Genomic DNA, 19,805 nt, shown 5'->3' on the forward strand with positions numbered 1-19,805 from the left:
GTGATTGACCTATGACTCATAAGCCTCTTCTTTGAGAAAAGAGGAAATTGATGGTTTCTTAGTTCTCATCCTCTTTGACCTCTCTGTAGCCTCTGACACAGTTGGTCACTGTTTCTTCTTGGATGCTCTTTCCTGTCTAAATATTCATGACAGCAAATCTCACCTGGTTCTCCTTTTTCTTGTCTGACTAACCCTTTCTCAGTCTCCATTGCTGGATCATCATCCAGGTCATCCCTAGTTACTATTGATGTCTTTGGCACTGTGCTAGGGCCTCTTCTCTCTTCTTTCCAGATAGTTTTGTCATGGAGGAAATGGTTGGTGTGAGGGTCCTTGGGAATTCCTCCTTAAAGAATTACACCCTCTTGCACACAAATCCAATGAGAATAAAATAATCTTTTCTTTAGGTGCTAGAGAAAAGAAATCAAGAGAGAAGTCAAACTTCTCTCCAAGGGGGATAGCTCCAGAGATGTGGTTCTCTGAGATACCTATCTCCCTGAACAGGAGAAAGGCCATAGCTTTTATGGATCATAGATGGAGTGATCACCTGAGTCCTTATTAGGAGTGGGCTCAGAGAATTGGGGGGGGGGTGGTAATCACCACCTGATAATGGAAAGTTCCCTTTGGGGATGGGGAAAGTTTGAGTGAAGGCTTGAATGAGAGAGGACTTCTGGCATTATCTCTGTGGCAGAAGCCAGATCTAATAGGATTATCTCCCTGAGAGGTGGGGGAGAATAGCTTCTTTGGGTGTGTCTGTTTCTGTCCTTTGGTTTAGTTTCTCTGAGATCTTTTTTTTTTTTTTTTTAGTGAGGCAATTGGGGTTAAGTGACTTGCCCAGGGTCACACAGCTAGTAAGTGTTAAGTGTTTGAGGCCGGATTTGAACTCAGGTACTCCTGACTCCAGGGCCGGTGCTCTATCCACTGCGCCACCTAGCTGCCCCCTTTGGTTTAGTTTCTCAAGGAGAGGTTCCCTGAGTTCCCCCCAGAAAATTTCTGAGGTACCCCAGGCCCATAACAATTTTAACCTGACATCTCTAGACTTGGTTTTGAAGCATGTATGTATGTGTGTATGTGCATGTATGCATACATGTGTATATATGCATATATCTGTATATAAGTATACATTTGCATATGCCTTTCAATAAAATGGTTTCTTTTGAAATCCTATACATTTTATTTTATATATTTGAAAATATTCTTCTGAGAAGATGCTCATAGGCTTGACCAGATTGCCAAAGAAGCTCATAAAAATTTGAAGAACTTCTGCTCAATTCTCTCTCCATGATCTCTTGCTCTTTGCAGTTGATTCCAAGATCTCTATATCCAGCCTTAATTTGTCTCCTGAGCTTCAGTTCCATATCACCAACTGCCTTTTGGGTATCAAGAATTGGATTCCTATCAGTTTCTCAAAAGAGATATGTCCAAAATAGAACTCATCTTTCCCCCCAAATCTTCTCCTCTACAAATTGCCTTATTACTATATAAAGAGTACCACCATCCTCCCAATTAATTAAAGTTGCAACCTTGGTGTCATCCTTGACTTCTGTTACATGTCTCATATATTCAAATGTCACCAAATCTTGTCATGTCTGTTTTTATAATTCTCTCTCTCTCCCCTCCCTTCCCTTTTTCTCCCCCTTCTTTCTCTCCCCCTCCCTCTCCCTCCTTCCCTCCCTTTCCATAGGTATTTATGTGTGTATATGTATTATACATATGTAAATATATATAAATATACACATATACAAATACATTTTACACATATACACACACACACCCTTCTCTATATACTCACAATAGCTACCACTGAAGTTCAGGCCTTCTTTCTCTTCTACCTAGAATATTTCAGTAGCTTTATTGGTCTCTCCCCACTTCAATCCATCCTCCAGTGAGCTACCAAAGTAAATTTCCTAAAGCACAGGACTGACCATTTCACCCTCCTATTTAATATACTCCAGTGAGTTCCCTATTACTTCCAGAATTAAATATAGAGATCTCCATTAGGCATGTAAGCCAACAAACAAAGCCTTTTATAACCTGGTTTCTTTCTTCTTTTCTAGGCTTAATACATGGTACTATCATCCACAAATTCTGCCATCTGATTCTAATGACATACTTGCTCTTTTCATACATATAACACTCTATCTCCTGTCTGTGAGCTTTCCCCCGGATGTCCTCTATACTAGGAATATTCTACCTCCATTATCTTAGTCCCCTGACTTTCTTCATCATTCAAGACTTACCTCAAACCCTACATTCAGAAGGGGAGCTTTCCTCTACCTGCTAGTGCCTTCCCTCAGAGATTACCTTCCATTTACACTGTAGGTACAGTATCTTGAATGTGTTTGGTAGTTTGCATATTGTTTCCTCCCTCAGAATGCAAAATCTTTAAGGGTAGGGGCTGGGTTATTTTTTACCTTTTTTTGTATCTAATACTTAAATACAAAGATTCAAAAGATACTTAGATACAAAGTACTTAGTACTTAGATACACTAGTGCTTGACAAATAGTAAGTGTTTAATAAATGCCCATTGGCTAGTCCCTTAGTAAATATTTGTGGATTAATGATTGATTAGTGAACTGAAGTTCTTTCTCCTCTGTCCTTTGAATGCATACAGTTTATCAATAACTAGCCTTCCTAAAATTTAGTACTTAGAATTGATAATGCACAGTATACTTTGACCACATACTAGAAGCCAGGATTCTTTTCTGCAGTTCCATGACCTCATTAGCATTTTTTTTGTCCTATCACACTATTGACTTGTGTTGAGTTTGCTTCCCCGATTTTTTTCAAACATTTGTCTAATGTCACATCATCTAATTGTGATAACATTGTTTAATACAAGTGTGAAACATTCTCTGTTGCCTTTTTCCTTAACTTCATGTCCATAGAGCATTTCTCCTAGCTAGCTCATACATTGGAATAAAAGTATTCATTCTAAGATATCTGAAATATAAAGAAGGGAGGGGAGACTATATCATAAACAACATAAAATAAATAATTAACATATACCCTTTAAAAAGGGTAAGGAATTATTTCCCAGTAGGAATTTTAGGTACTTTGATAGGTTGGTTGTAGACAATTGTTGGAAAAATAAATCCCCAATGGTTGTTGGGACAATGAAACTCCCTATAACTTTTGAGATAATGAAGCATGACAGAAGTCATATCTAAATCAACTCCTTATTTTAGCATCTTCTTTTCTTTCCCTTACTCTCCCCTCCCCCCCTTTTCCATTCGATCAATATTAAAAGATAAAATGAGATTGGGGAGAAAAAAAAAAAACAAGCAGTGAAGGTAGAGGAAGCCCTAGGGAATCAATCAAGGAAGATAGAATGTAATAGAAAGACAGTTGGTTAGATAAGAAGCAGTTTTGGATAACTGAAAATCTCAGAAAGTAATTGGAATTCTGATTTTGTGTTCTTTGCTCTTCAACCAATAGATGAATTTGATTTTAAGGAAGTTTACCAGCTTTGTAGAATTGCTCCATGAAGGTGAGCAAATTTTGATTAATGTCGGTAGAAATTTGCATGAGACTTTCTCCTTCCTTAAAAAAATATATGAGATAATTACATCTCTAGGTAAGCTTAAAATCTTCAGAAGAGTGTTGCGCTTTTTTTGGTATACTTTCTTTAGGGTGTTTGGGGAGCTAAAAAAATAAGAAGTGCCTCTAGATCTCAATCTGTCCAAAGGATTAATGAGAATTCATGTCATTAAAATGCTTGTTCTCCATTACTAAATTGTCTGTGCCTCAGCAAACCCTTTTCCCTTGGGGAATATTCATTTGTGCTCAATGATTTGGGAAGTTGAGATGAATTACATTGTTGAAATCAATCCAATGAGTTCCACATGATTAATCTCATTAAATAAAAGTTCAAATATATTAATAACTTTCTACATGTTTATTATATCCAACCAACAACCATTTAAGTAGAATTTTACATTTTAATAAGAGTATTAAATTAAATTCTAAGAAAAAAATAATCTCGAAAATTGGAAATTTATGCATACATGTACTATATTTATGAGCACATACACACACAAACTGTGACTATTAACCTTGTATTTAAAAGGATTGTTTTGAACAAATTGATAGCATATTTCTTCTGTATTAAATGCATATGACTGAGTTGTTTTACATAAATGGAGCGATAATTCCGTTGCTATTTACAAAAAGATGGTGATCTATGCCCTCGTGGTACTGTGGCTCCCTCCTGTGGTGAAAAGTAGGTATGGTAACCTATTTCTTGGAAACCAATAATAAATCTAATCTGATAGTACTAGAAAGGTTCTGAATCTTCTTTTCTCATCTAGGAATCTCTATGTATGTCTTTCTGAAGGGGTATGAGTGAAAATAATTCACACATCCTGATAATTACTTCTATCTGAGTAAAAAATAAGAATGAAATACAATATTTATGATGCCAAAATGTATCCTGTCAGTTTACATTTTAAGCTTCTTCCGAGAATTTCTTACAGATAGAGGTTATCTAGTGTAGCCTTGTATCTCTTTCGAGATACATTTGAAATTTACTTATCTATTTCTATATTGAAAAAAAATATGTATCCTATTATAAATGTGAGGTATTTCTCAATTCAGGGAAGCGTTTTTTCCTTAAAATTTTTAATTTCATCAAATAGAAAACCTTTGAAAAAGCATTGAGTGCTGAAAGGGATTGGTACTTGAATTTTAATTCTGTATTTCCTTAAGACTATATTTAAAATGACTTCCTGCTTATATGATCTCTGGTGCCATGCTTCTTCATTATTAATCTCATCTAGTATTTGCTATTGAATGGCATGGTCCTACTACTAAACTGAGGGTTAAATATTGCACAATGGACTCACAATGGCACTGCTGTCTGGGACCAGATAGATGCCAACATGGTAATATATAACTGGTCATAGTTAAGCATCTGTCAATTTAAAATGCTAAGAGCCAGAGTATAGTAAAATGTAAGATAAAAACAACATATAACTATTTCATGGTTCCACAAAAATGAGTTTAGGTGAAACAAAGTCAGGGGGACAATGGTTTATCAGGACAGAACCAGAGGAGTCAAGACAGAGCTGGAGCCACTCATGCAGGGGATGGGAAACTGGAGCCATCCTGGAAGACTGGGATAATACAATGGTGTTTGGGATGATATCATAGCTTGTGGTTACCAAGTCCTAACAACTTTACTGAAGGGAAATGTTAACCAGAATGTATAGTGGAAAATGCATTCAGTTTGGAGTCAAAGGTTCTGGGTTCAAATTATGCCTCTGCTAATTAATTCCTTTGTGACCTTGGACAAATCAGTTAAACTCTGTATGTTTAGTTCATTTCTAAGCTAATTTCCAATTAGCTACTGGAGGAGAGGTGGGGAAAGTTAGGAGGTTTTCAATCCTCAGATTGTAGAGAAAGGAAAACATATGCCAACTACTGTTCTTTGAAATTCCCAGGTGCCCTACTGCATCTTATCAATAGTGAGGAGGAACTCCTCTCCTCCCACCCAAGCCTGGAGCCTGAGAGACATCAATCCTGGCTCATGAAATCTTTTTATAATAACTTCCTATGGTAGTAATTCAATAAAAACTGTCATTTTACATAAAACCAACGATAATAATAACTTATTTCCATAGGGTATCCCAAGAGTCTTAGTGCAGTCTTAAGCTTTAATTGAGTTAAACTGGGTTTGAATTACACTTCTTCAGTTTATTATCTGTATGACCTTGTACAAGTCAATTTTACTTCCCTAGACTTTAGTTTCCTATCAAATAGATGTGGTTTATTGTGGGCTGCATATTATCTGAAAAAAACATAAAATAGCATTATCTACATTGTATTATATTTTTATTTTGTTACACACTTCACAATTATATTCTAAGCTGGTTAGTACAACACTTGGGATTTTTGCATGTGGCTTGGATGAATTTGGAATCTCTAAACTAGATCACCTCTGAAATGCCTTCTAGCTCTAAATCAGTCAGCAAGTATTCATTAAGCAATTATTACAAGGGCAGCTAGGTGGCACAGTGGATAGAGCACAGGCCCTGGATACAGGAGGACCTGAGTTCAAATCTGACCTCAGGCACTTAACACTTACTAGCTGTGTGACCCTGGGCAAGTAGTCACTTAACCCCAATTGCCTCACAAAAACAAAAACAAAAACAAAAACAAAAAAACCCAAGCAATCATTACATGCCAGGTACTATATTAATCTCCACAGGTACAGAGAAAGACAAAAACATATACATATAGGGCTTTATAATCTGAAAAATAATTTTAAATATCTTATTTCACTTGGGCCTCATTATAACCCTATGGAATAGGTACTGTGGTTATCACTAAAGTAATTTTACAGATTAGGAAATTGAGGCTTAGGGCTATTAGGTGATTTGCCAGTAGTCAAATCCCATCTACACCCTTTCATACTATGTGAAATGACTTTTGTCCATGTCAAGTAAATCCTCCATGGTGACTCTACCCTATATCATGGGAGCCTTCCTTTTGATTTCAACATTGAATATGTACTAGTGGAAAATACAGATTATCCGTCTGTTGCAGTGACATTACAAGATAGCAGTGATGCTTTGCATTTTTATGATGTTTTAAACTTTTCTTCTTAAGGACTTGGATGAAGAAACTGAGATATCCAAATGATAAATTACTTGCCTAAGGCCATAGGAGTAGCTGATGCTAAAAAAAAAAAAAAGAAAATAAAAACACAATGCTAGAACTGGTTGTTCAAGGTCTCTTGATTTGTAACCCCATGTTGTTGCTGTTGCCATGGACCATCCTACCTGTCATTATGAAATTTATTAAAACTAAGAGCTAAGGGGATTTAGGCAGCAATGGATAGAGTGACAAGCCAGAATTCAGGAAGACTCTTTTCCCTGAGTTCAAATCTATTCTTAGATACTTACTAGCTGTGTGACCCTAAGCAAGTCACCTAACCCTGTCTGCCTCAGTTTCCACATTTGTAAAAAGGCCAGGGAAGTCAGGAGAAGGTGAGCTGGGAGAACATTACCATTACAAATATTTTCTTAAGGGCCCCTAGCACAAATCACTGTGCTAAGCATTACAAATACAAAATAAAAATAAAATAGTCCTTGAAGAAAGGATCTAATTTTATATGGGTACCATTTCCCCTAAATTTGATGGTGAAATCTGAAAGCAGTTGTCAGAAGAGTTTAAAAATCTAATCTACCATGGGGCATATCAGTATAGGCAAAGTGCATTGAAATGTTGAGTACAGACTAAATGTTCAATAAATCCTTGTGAAATTGAATTGGATGGTTGAAAGCTCAGATTAGGAATTTGAGATGACCTGCCCTCAAACCAAACTCTGTTTTATTCATTTGGGTAATTTCCATTATGAACTAACTCATGAAGTTGGAAGTGAATTCTCCTAGACTTGATTCAACTGCCTCTTCCTTCTGCTTGCTGAGCTTTGATCTGTGTCCATATCTGCCACCTGAACTTCATGATTATCTCAAAATCATAGACTCAGTGTTGGAAGGGAACTTAGAAGTCATTTAGTCCAACCTTCTCCCAGAAGCATTCTATAATCCTTCCACTCTGGAAAGGCTTTGAGCATGGATCTGCTCAGTCAGTAGACATTTATTAAATGCCTCTTACATTCCAGGCACTGTGTTAAGTAATGGGGATACAAAGGAAAGGGTAAAAGTCCAGGCTCTGTGGAAGCTCACAGTCTAATGGGGGAGACAACATGCAAACACCTAAGTACTGTGAGATTCAAAATTGGATATAGGGAGCATTAATCTCCCCCTTTAACTTTTCCCTTTTATATATTTCTCCCAGACCAATAAGAAAAAGGAGCCTCTGAGCTTTAATCTGTGAGAGATTAGTTTTTATTGCTTGGGAATTAATTAGGCAACAAAAAGTGAAACCATTTAGGGAAACGGGTAAGTAGAAATACAGATGAATGGTCTTAGATCTAAGCTTAGTCTATTTTCCTTTGTAAAACTCACCAAATCCCAAACTGCCCACCAGGCTGCGAACCAGTACACCCAAGCTCGAACACCAACCACGTTTCCGAACTCTTCTTACCTGTGTGCCGCCTTGGCTAAGTTTCCCAGCCAGAGAGAGTGAACTTCTGTTCCCACCCTCACTTTTAAGTTCGCGTCCTGGAAGTTCCTCGCATTCTTGTGTTTTCCTCCCCAAAGGGGAGCAAAAGCTGCTTCAGTAGCATGCACAATCTCTCAAATGATTCAGCTAAAACTTCCGATATTAATCTTTATCACAAATAATTTTTACCACAGTACAAACAAGCTATGTACAGGATAAATTGGAATTAATCAATAGAAGAAAGGCACTAGAGTTAAGAGGAATCTAGAAACACTTCCGGTAGAAGGTAGAATTTTTTATAGGATTTGAAGGGAACCAGAGGTTCCAGAAAGAGGAAAGGAGTAAAGAAGATGGGGCATTGGGGACAACCTGTGAAAATGCCCTGAATCAAGGGTCTATTCTTGTTCAAGAAAGAGTATTAGGGAGAGTGTAAGGTACAAGAAGGGGGCAGCTAGATGGCACAGTAGATAAAACACTGGTGTTGGAATTAAGAAAACTTATCTTCCTGAGTTCAAGCCCACCCTCACCCTTACCAGCTGTGTGACCCTAGACAAGGCACTTAACCCTGTTTGACTGAGTTTTCTCATCTGCAAAATAAGCTGGAGAAGAAAATGGCAAACAACTCCAGTCTCTTTGCAAAGAAAACCCTAAATGGGGCCATGGAACTGAAAAAACATAAAGTTATAAGAAGACTGAAAGGTGTGTGTGTGGGGGGGAGTTATGAAAGTCTTTGAATGCTAAATGGAGTCTTTTAGATTGATCCTGGAGGTGATAGGAAATCACTGGAGTTTATTGAGCTCAGTGTGGGAGTGACAAGGCCAGACCTAAGGTGCACATGTCTGTCATGAAGGGCAGCCTAGGTAAGTTCATAAAAGTTCATTAAAAGGTAGGCCAGAGGATTATACATTTTCCAGCCACAGCAACTTTCTTTTTTTTTTTTAAGTTTTACAGATTTTTGCATTTATAAATTATTCCTACCTTGGGAGAGGTCACTTGTAACTAAGTAAAAATGATAAGTAAAATATCTCAAGAAATCGTTTCAAATCTGTAACGTACCTCTCACTTCTCTCTTTCCTTAAAAAATTAACCAAAATCTGTTTTCTCTTTATCCTATCCTCTAACCCATTGAAAAAGAAAAGAAAATCCCCCTCTGCATCTCTCTCTGTCTGTCTTTGTCTCTCTCTCTGTCTCTCTGTCTCTGTCTCTGTCTGTCTGTCTGTCTCTCTCTCTTTCTCTCTCTCCACCAACCCTCTGTAATGGATAGCATGTTTCATCACTAGTCCTCTGGAATAACTTCAAAGAGTAAGTTAGCCCCCCCTCCTCCCAGTTAGATTAGGCCCAAATTAGTTTTAAGTTTTTCTTACATTTGAATGTTGACCGAGGCAGGACTTACAGCCCAATTATAATTTTTCTGAAGTTATAATTTTTCATATAGCCCACACTTATAAAATTTTTCAGATTAAGTTTATTAATTTTTTACACTGATAAAATCTCAAATTGCTCAAATATTGAAGAAGTAATTTGTGTATGGGTATGTTGCACATCTTCTACCAGATGATGTGATTCATGAAAACAGGGATCATGTTTTATTATTTTTAAGTGACTAGTAAAAGCTCAGCACACAATGTCTGTCACAAATATATGTTGACATTGATTTAATCTTATAATCAAGTCAAGTATTTATTGGTCACCTATGCTTGTTGTTGTTGTTGTTGTAGTTGAGTCATTTCAATAGTGTCTGACTCATCATGACACCATTTGGGGATTTTCTTGGCATAGGTACTGGAGTTTGGGGTTTTTGTTTTTGTTTTTATTGTTTAGTTGTTTTACTGTTCTTCCTGATTCTTCATGTCCCCATTTGGGTATTTCTTAGCAAAGATACTGGAATGGTTTCCCATTTCCTTCTCTAGTCCATTTCACAGATGAAAACTGGGGCAAACAAGGTAAAGTGACATGCCCAGGGTCATACAACTAGTAAGTGTCAGGCAGGCTTTGAAGTCATGAAGACAAATCTTCCTGATTCCAAGACCAGTGGTCTATCTTTTGTGCCACCTAGCTGTCACCTATACTTGGGTGTTACTTAACTAGGCATCATGGAGGACACAAAAGAGAAAATAGTCATGATCCTTGACATCAAGAAGTTTATAATCTACTAGGAGACAACATTCATAGCACAAAGTTAAATAGCTATAGGAGAATTAAATCACAATATAATGCAATTACAAGATGTCCCCAGATACCATATAATTGTCAAATTATATAGTCATATAGTGCAGATAGTATTATCTCACTTATGCAGGTAAGAAAGTTGGAGGTCAGAGGGGTCAAGAAACTTGCCTAGGGTCACATAGCAAGTGTCAATTGTTGTTTAGTTGTTTCAGTCATGTCTGACTCCATGAGCCCTTTTGGGGTTTTCTTAACAAAGATATACTGGACTGTTTTGCCATTTCCTTCTCTAGCTCATTTTACAGATGTGGAAACTTGTGCAAATAGTGTTAAGTGATTTTTCCAGGGTCACAAAGCTAGTAAGTAAGTGTCTAAGGCCAGATTTGAACTCAGGTCTTCCTGACTCCAGCCCTGGCCCTCTGTCCACTGTGCCACCTGGTTCAAACCCAATTCTCTCCTGATTCCAAGTGCATTGTTTTTTCTACTATACTTACTGCTACAGTATCTCGTGTTTTATCTCATGTAGTTTAACTAATCATTTGAATGCATGCTATGTATAGAGCATTGGAATATGCTATGATTTGCTTTGGTGGAATGAATTTTCACACTGAAGAAATAACCTATTCAACTCTTCATGTTATTGAGTCATTCTAGTTTTGTGTTTGCCTTGTCCTTTCTAGTTACAGATGTTCTGGAAATCTACTTAGAGTGATTATGAAAATGAAATATTATCATAGGACTTCAAGCTGGAAGGTCCCTTAGAGATCATCTAACCTCCCTTTCACAGATGAAGAAACTGAGGCTTTAGAGTGGTAAAATGACTTGTTAAAAGTCACACAGTAAGTGGCAGAGTCATGATTCAGCCTCAGCACTTTCAACTCTAGGTACACTGACTGTCCTTTCTATTATGCCACACCACCTTCATTCACTTAGCAGATTCTTGTCTCTAGTTCAGATTTCATTGTATGGACCAAATCTTGCTTCAGAATTAGTACTAAACTTGTCCAGAAGTTATTCATGAATTTCTCTCAAGGCAGGCCATCGATTTCAGTACCACAAGTCTTATCTTTCTGGGAAAGTAGAAATCCACTCCTGAAGTTAGCTCTTTGTAAACCTTAGAAAGAAAATCAGGCTACAGGCAAGAGATCATTTTTAACAAAAAATTGAACATAGAACCTACAGTACTACTACTGTATGTCTTTAGACTACCAAATCTTATTGGCTGTCAATTCTAGCACAGTGGTCATTGGGTTATTGGACTGTGGATCTCAAGCCTTAGAGGGTCTCAGGGACCTCAGTGGCCACCTAGTCTAATTCTTCTATTTTGCAGATGAGTAAATTGATACCCAGGGAGTTTAAGTAACTAACCCAAGGTCATTTAAGTGGTAAGAACCAGAGGTAAATTTGGTAGAGTGAAGGAAAGGCTGCTAAACCTATTGGAAGCTAATAATTTTTTTAGACTATGCACAATATTGTTTCTAGAGATATGTTATTGATTCATTTTTTAGAAAATATTTATTGATTAACTACTATGTAAAAGGCACGCTGCTCAGAGTTAGGCCATGGAACAGATTGAGACACAGACCAATCCCTAATATTAGGTAAAACATGAAGGGCAATGAGAAAGGGCAAATGATAAAAGTATCTCATGACACCTGTCATTACATTCAAGTTTCTAATAATAAGTTACATTTACAAAGTACTTTATGGTATTTGAAGCATTTTACACAGGTAAGAGGGGTAGTCCATATTCTAAGCCCTGATTAGGGCACCTAGGTGATACAGTAGAATACCTGAGTTTAAATTTGGCCTCAGACACTAGCTGTGTGACCCTGGGCAAGTTACTGAATCCTGTTTGCCTCAGTTTCCACATCTATAAAATAAACTGGAGTAGGAAAGAGCAAGTCACTACAGTATTTTTGCCAAAAAACCTCAAAAAAAGTCATGAAGAGTCAGACGCAACTGTAAAACAACTAAACATCAACAGTAAACTCCAATTAGGGTCCGTAACAATTCTATGCTTGATACGTTTATCAGGTAAGAGTGCTCTTTGAGTTATAGAAACTGACTTTCAATCAAAGCCATAAACTAGTTAAGAACAACTTAATCAATTTGGGAAGGAGTGAAGTACTTTGAATCATCATATGAAAATTCATCATATGAGTTTATCCACTAGTTGAAATAATTAGACATATACCTATATATATATATTAAAAAGAGAAAGAGAGACTTCATCAGGAACATTCCAGAAACTACTTTGAGAGTTAAGCTTTGTAAGAACTTTGAGGAACCAACACTTATACCTCTAACTAGAGGGCATCAGAAAGGGGAAGAGGTGATTCCAGACATAATATCATACTTTTCCCCCTTCCTTCCATTATCCATGTCATCAAAGCGACTGTATCAATTTAAAAAATGTATTCCGCTATGAGTGGAAAGAAGCCAAATTAGACACACTGAAGAAAGGCAGCTTTCAGGGAGCATTTCTTTTCTAAGGAAGAGGAAATGCAGCCTCATGTCTCATGAACTTCTATAAGGGTACCTACTTTTCATTAGATTCTGTATATACTTGTGGGAGAGTATCTCTCATGCTTTAGGGAGAATGTTTTGTAATCAGTTGTTCTTATTAAAGGATTTATTAAGCACTTAACTATGTGCTAGGTACTATGCTAAACTGGGGATACAAAACAAGAAAACAAGACAGCCCTTACTCTCCAGGAGCTTACAGTTGGAGAGAAGATAACACCTGAGGAGGCAGGCAGTGCCTATGTGGGGGACAAGGCAACCTGTCAGTAGGTGAAGCCAATGGGAAAATGAGCCAGGAAGGAAAAGGCCAGCAATACTCCATCAGATTAGTGAATAAGTCTTTTTTTTTTAAGCCAATTAACTCTGGGTTGTTATTTGGTCACTGGGGAGAGAAGGATTCTAATTGGGAGTTCATGAGAAACAGCTTTAGGATTTCTCTCCAGCTGTTCAGACTTAACCCCTAGAACCATGTAAGGAGGAATAATCAACTGCCCTCTTGCGAGTGGAGGTTGGGGAATGAACCTAGAGGGCATGCTACCATCTACATTATCTCATGTGACACTTTAGTTTGATTCTACAGTAGAGACTAGAGGTATTATTATCTCTATTTTACAGTTGAAGACATGAAATCTTAGTGATTTGCCTGAGATCATAGAGGTAATTAATGTCACAGGCACTAGGTCTTCTAGACACCAAATCCAAGACTGTTTACTGTGCTACACTTTATTGAGCATAATTAGAATTAATTAACACTAAAGCAGAGATTCAGAACCTAGAACATCATAGCCCTTCCCCTTACAGAGTTTATTAGTTCCTCCATCAAGAGAAGGCTTTGATTTTGGATTTTACAGCTGGATTAAATAATTGACTTCCTCATCTGTTTAACTAAACAGTTTAGGTTAAACTGTAGTTGAACAGCAATGTAGCACAATAACTTACTTAGCCTGGACTTGCTGTTCTTACTTTGTTTTCAGAGCATTTTGCCAACACCTGCTAAGCATCAAATCACTGTAACCATGGAGTGCTAGGTGTTATTGCCCCCTCTTTTTCCTTTCCCCTTCAGGCAGTGAATACTCTTTGTCTTTGATTGGAATAGCAACAATGTGACCGACCAGGACAGAGGGGTTTTGGTAGATCTGGGTGTGGATATTGGCACAGTGCCTGTCTCCCCTGGGTCCAGCTTCTGCTATGATTTCATTCCTGGAGCTACAAATTTGAAAGGAAAAGAGGGGGAAAAAGACAAAATTGAATGTAGCAACCCTTCAGCTTTGGCTAAAATGCCAAATGCAAGGCACAAGTATTATTTTTTTAACCTACCGTTCTGGGGCAAATTCGGAAATTGCTTGCTTGCAAGCCCTTCTCTTATCGTTTGGTTTGGCTGATTTCCAAAGCACCAAGGCTAGCTATTGAGGGACTGAAATACAATCGGTAGTGATACATTTTCACTACATAAAACATCGTCTGCCTCCAAAGCCTGGAGTGGCTCTGAAAGCAGTGCATCCGTAACAGCTCCAGGCTGCTGAACTCGAGAGGGAGGAGACCCTGGATCACAATGGTAAGTCACTCTTCAGTTTTCAGCAAAGCTGGGCTGATAGAGGGGAAAGGACGACTGTTTGGGAGCTGGTAGCGAAAACAGCAGTTTGTAGCATTTAAACGCAACGCTAACTCATTAGGCTCCGCTGGCGTTAGCTGTTTCTCACAGGAAGGGACCAGATACCTTTGGCACCAACGCACCGCATATTTTTTTTAATGATGCCTTTGAAGTAAGAGTATAATGCTGACTAAAAATTGACAAGGGCTGTCTGCTGCTGGGGCTTTTGATTACAGAAGGGCACTTTTACCTGGCCTTTGTAGGAGAAGATTTGACTAATGCAATTTCACTTTTGTCTGAATGTATGTATTTTCTATGCTTTTTTGTTTTGTGGTAGTTGGAAAACGGTAATTACCCAGATTCTTACTATTTTCAAGTGGGGATACTCACTCATTGACTTTTCTTTTCTTTTTCTTTCTTTCTTTCTTTCTTTTTTTGCTTTTGAGTGTTTTATTTCTTACTGTAAGATTTTTATTTTCATCAGTAGCACTTAATTTGGAACCATTACTCAACCAAACTTCTGAATGACCAATTGTTAATTTTTAAAATAACCTCATGTGAAATAATACAACAGAAGTCTGCTGTTTAAAAGAAAGTGTTGTGTGTACTTTTTTTCTTTAAAGTGAAAGTTTAATTCACAGCTGTAAAAATCAAAGATTTGTCTGAGGAAGTTGAACTGTAAGGATAAATTTTCTGTGAACTTGGTCTTTGAGGGAGCTAATATTTTTTGCTTAGAAACTAAAAATGCATTTAGCCACGTTTATCTGTCTTTTCCTTTTCCCTCCTCCATTCCTCCTCCCCCCTTGCTAAGCCACCTGTATTGTAAAGGGGGGAATGAGGATGACATTAAAACTTTTAATTCATGGGGTACTTAAAATAATGAAGGAATGCAGGACATTGGTGTTGAAATTACATAACATTTAGGAGAAAATAAAGCCTATTACTTGATAAACCATAAGAGGGAAAGTCTGAAATATGCTTACTTGACTGCACAGCTGATGTGTGGGAAATGATTATTCCTTTTATAATTCAAATGAATGAAGAGAGGACTGATGGAGGGAATCTGGGAATTTTTAGAAGTGAGCCTGCTTTTCCAACAACTCAGAGGACAACTGGAAGTCAGATTTATTTGGGTATGTTCAGTTTCATTTACACTCTTCCTACCACATTGTCCAATCCTGGATCACTAAAACGTAAACAAGGCCCTGAAAATGGAAATCAAGCTCAGAAGATCTGTATTATATCTTTCTCACCTTAATTGATTGATATCTGGTGGGTCATAGGGGAGTTTTTTCATTTTCATCTTATGTTATCTCAGCCATTTTCAGAAGCTCTGTTAGGTTAGGGCCAGGCAAATGTATCAAATATTCAAACACTCTTCTTGAAGTTGCTGAATAGGTAGGAAACTCAATAAATATAGAAGTTAGGTTTAAATTGGGTTCTTGACATGTTTTTCCTCAACTCAGGTAGCAAAGTAATTTCTTCCTTCTCTTCATTGCCTGGGAACATTCCTTTGTAGATAAAAAATGTACCTGCTGAAATGAATATACAATTCTCCATCAGAACCACCATTAAGAATGGGTATAAACATTAGCATAATTGATGATGTTGTATAGTACTTAGGGGGAAAATAATGGACCTGTCAGAGAATGAGATAATTAATACAGTAGGAGAACCAGACGCTAGAACACAAATGCCAAAGAGAAAGTACAGAAAAAATGAGAGAAAAAAAACATTGTGATAAAGTCAAGTTTTGCAATAAGTAATAACGTTGAGGCCATAAATGGCTTCCATCTATTATATAGCTATGTTTATTTTGATTTGATTTGATTTCCATTTTACAGGGTTGTAAAAAATTACCATGGAGAAATCAATAGCAATTTGTTGCCAAGGTTTCATTCCAAATGGATTTCTCTTGACTGCTAACCTTAAAATGGTAAGACTTTGGTAGGGAAATAAAACCTGAATGTCTAGGGGACCCATCTTTCACCTCGTAATTTAGTGAGAATTTCCAAAAGATCAATAGATTAAAAAATTTTCTTTGTAAGGGAAGGAAAAACATATATTAGAATTTTATTAAGTCCATACTGTGATGAAAGAGAAAATGGCTTTAGGTCTTTCTCACTATCTAGAGATGTTATCATGCATGAAAGAAAAAATAGTATTACTGGCATCCAGTAAAATGTAAGATCCTGGAGGGCTTAAATTTTGTATCTTTATCTTCCAAGTTAATAAAACAATACTGTGAACATAATAGGTACTTAATAAAGGCTTATCGAATTTGATCATCACTAATTTTCATTAGAACCTACTATGCTATGTTTTTGCTCTTGTGTCATTTTTTCAATCATGTCCAACTCTGTGACCCCCATTTAGGATTTTCTTGCCAAGGATGCTAGAATGGTTTGCTATTTCTTTAGTCAGGTCATTTTACAGATAAGGAACTGAGGCAGACAGGGATAAGTGATTTGCCCAGGGTCACAGAGCTAGTAAGTACCTGAGGCCATATTTGAATTTAGGAAGGTAAGTCTCTCTGACTTCAGGCCTGGCACTCTATCTACTCACAATCTACCTGCCCAGATATGGTATGATACAAGTTAATTAAACAATTCCCTTCTCTCAGATTTTTTTTGATAATTTAAAAGAGAAGTAAAACAAGTATAGAAGGGTAATGAAGTTCACAAGAAGTTGAAATACATAAGGAAATGAAAGGAGAATATATTAAATTTATTTTCTAGCAAGTGGAATGTGTGTATGATGTAGAATGGTGAATGGCAGGAAATTATGATTTAGCCTTACTTAGACAAGATTTGGCAGGGGAAATTTATCAGCTACAATAAATAATATGTATTAGTACATTTATAAAATTTACTGCACTTTCATATGTTATCTTATTCATGTTATTTGATCCTCAAAATCCATGAAGCATATGTGATTTTCTGGATTGTATATTTGAGGAAATTGGTTTCTCTTACTAATCTCATATCCCAGACTTCAAAGACTGGGCCGGGGGAGGGTGTTATATGCATTAGGATGTTTGTTGTAGTATTTTTGTGTTAGCAAAAAAAAAAAAAAAAAAGAAAGAAAGAAAAAAAAGAAAAAAGTAAATGTAGATTAGGGCATGGCAGAACAAACTTTGGTAAATAAGCATATTAGAGTTTTATTTCACCATAAAAATGATTAATGAGAAATTCAAAAAATTATGCGAAACCTTCTATGAATATATGAATTGATGTAGAATAGAGAAAGCAGAATCAGAAAAAAAATGAATGCAATAATATAAATGAAAATGATATTGAAAAGCTACTGAAGTGTAATTACAATGACCAGTTACAGTCCTTAGGGAAAGATAATGAACATATTCACCAGCTCATTAGAGAATTGAGGAACTCAAGAGGTCAGAATGTTGTGTATATCATCAGACAGGGTTATCTTGATAGTTGGTTTTACTTAGTGTTGATTTAACTGTTAAAAGGAAATGTTTAAAGCAGGATGTGTGCATATGTGTATACACGAACATATGTATATCTATAACACATGCAAAATTATACACATATAAATATAGACATGTATATGTCTTTATTTTTTATTTTATTAAATGTTTCCCAGTTACATTTTTCAAACTTTTTAACATTCTTTGAAAAAAATTTGAGTTCCAAAATTTTTCTCTCCCTTCAACCTCTCCCCCACCCCTTGAGAAGGCAAGCAGTAAATATGATATTGATTATATACGTGAAGTCATACAAAACATTTCCATATTAGCCATGTTGCAAAAACCACATACACACATATACACACACAAACCCCAAATCCCCCCAAAAATAATGTGAAAAAAATGTTTCAATTTGTTCTTTTCCTGGAAATAGATAGCTTTTTCTTTCATGTGTTCATTTGAATTGTCTTGTATCATTTTCTTGAACAAAGTAGCTAAATCTTTCACATTTGATCACTGTTACAATATTGTTTTATACAGTATTCTCCTGGGTTCTGCTCACTTAACTTTGCATCAGTCACTATAAGTTTTTCCAGGTTTTTTTTAAACATCCTGTGTATCATTTCTTATAGCACAGTAGTACGACATCACAATTATATACCACAACTTGTTCAACCATTCCCCAGTTGATGGACTTCCAAAGCAGGAGGGGGAGTATATATTAAGAAATAATGACTATATTAAAATATACCAATAAAACATTTTTTAAAAGGATGAATTTCTGTGCCCTCATGCATTCTGTTAGTTTAAATTTTAACTCTAAACACTGTACATATCTAAATGGTCCTGGAGCCACAGAATAAGGAGAGTTCACAGGTGGATGGATATTTTCAAATATTAATCTGTGTTGGTAGACTAGCCTGTGAGAACAGATGGCATTGTATAGGACATGGTGTGGAGAGAACAAGAGTAAGAGAATGAAGCAGAATCCTTTAAGGGCAGATTGCTAATTTCCTCATCTACAGTATTAAGCTCCATAAAGGCTAGAAAAGTGCTTTATTTACTTTTATATCTCCTACAGAGCCCAGTATGGTGATTTTTAAATAGCAACCACCAACTGAATATTTTTCAATTTGATTTGGAATTCATGAAAGAGACAATATTCTTTATATTTGCAACCTTTATTGCACAGGACTTCACAATGTGAACCCAGTGATCTAGCCAAGCTGGATTAATCAGTTTTCAACAAACACATTTGCATCTTTCAGAAGGGTCTGTGCCTTTGCTCATGTCCTTCTAGTTTCCTGGAATATACTTCTTATAATTATTTTCCCTTTTGAAAAAATAAATAACCCTTTCATCCTTTAAGGCTACTTTTATATGTCTCTTAACACAAAGAATTAGTCAATAAGTATTTTTTTAAGCACCCATTATGTGCCAGGCAGGATATGAAGAAAGGTGAAAGGCAGTTCCTGCTCTCAAGTTGCTCTCAATCTAATAGGAAGGACAGCATGCAAATAACTATGGACAAATAAATTACAGATATGATAAATTGGACATAATGAATAGAGGGGAAATCACAAGAATTAAGGGGGATCTGAAAAGGTTTGTAGTAGAAGATACAACTTTAGTTGGGACTTGAAGAAAACTAGAGAAGCTAGGAGGCAGTGATGAAGATAATACCATTTCCAACATGGGAGACAGCCAGTGAAAATACTTAGAGATGGAAATAATCCTTTCTCTTGTAATTTGGCCTACTAATGATGGCAATTATCACATATATATGGTACAGTGGATTTGGAGGACTTGGGTTCAGATCCTAGCACTGTCAGTCCCTGTGTGACATTGAGGTTTGGGTTCAATCTCTAAATCCTTTCTAATTTAAATCTTTGATTCTATGAGGTAAAGTTAGAGGCAACAAGTAATATCTTTCTACTACAATCTAAGTTTCTGAAGAAGCAATTAGATGGTGCAGTGAATAGAGCACTGGCCCTAAAGTTGGGAGGAGATGAGTTCAAATC

General features: G+C 36.6%; 1 protein-coding gene across 2 annotated transcripts in view; it reads left to right on the top strand.

The window, feature by feature from the left end:
- The window catches only part of PLD5 (phospholipase D family member 5), a 403,422-nt gene that overhangs the window by 46,576 nt on the left and 337,041 nt on the right, over positions 1 to 19,805 (top strand). Inside the window, exon 1 of one of the 2 annotated variants that reach the window (XM_044004078.1) lies at positions 13,840 to 14,315. The exons of the other annotated variant lie outside the window; for it this stretch is intronic. Coding sequence (XP_043860013.1) covers positions 14,313 to 14,315 — 3 coding nt within the window. The 5' untranslated portion in view covers positions 13,840 to 14,312. Of the gene's footprint in view, positions 1 to 13,839; positions 14,316 to 19,805 lie in introns of those variants that run through there. 2 annotated transcript variants of the gene reach the window in all.

The sequence above is a fragment of the Dromiciops gliroides genome, chromosome 4 (assembly GCF_019393635.1).
Source record: "Dromiciops gliroides isolate mDroGli1 chromosome 4, mDroGli1.pri, whole genome shotgun sequence".
NCBI lineage: Eukaryota > Metazoa > Chordata > Mammalia > Microbiotheria > Microbiotheriidae > Dromiciops > Dromiciops gliroides.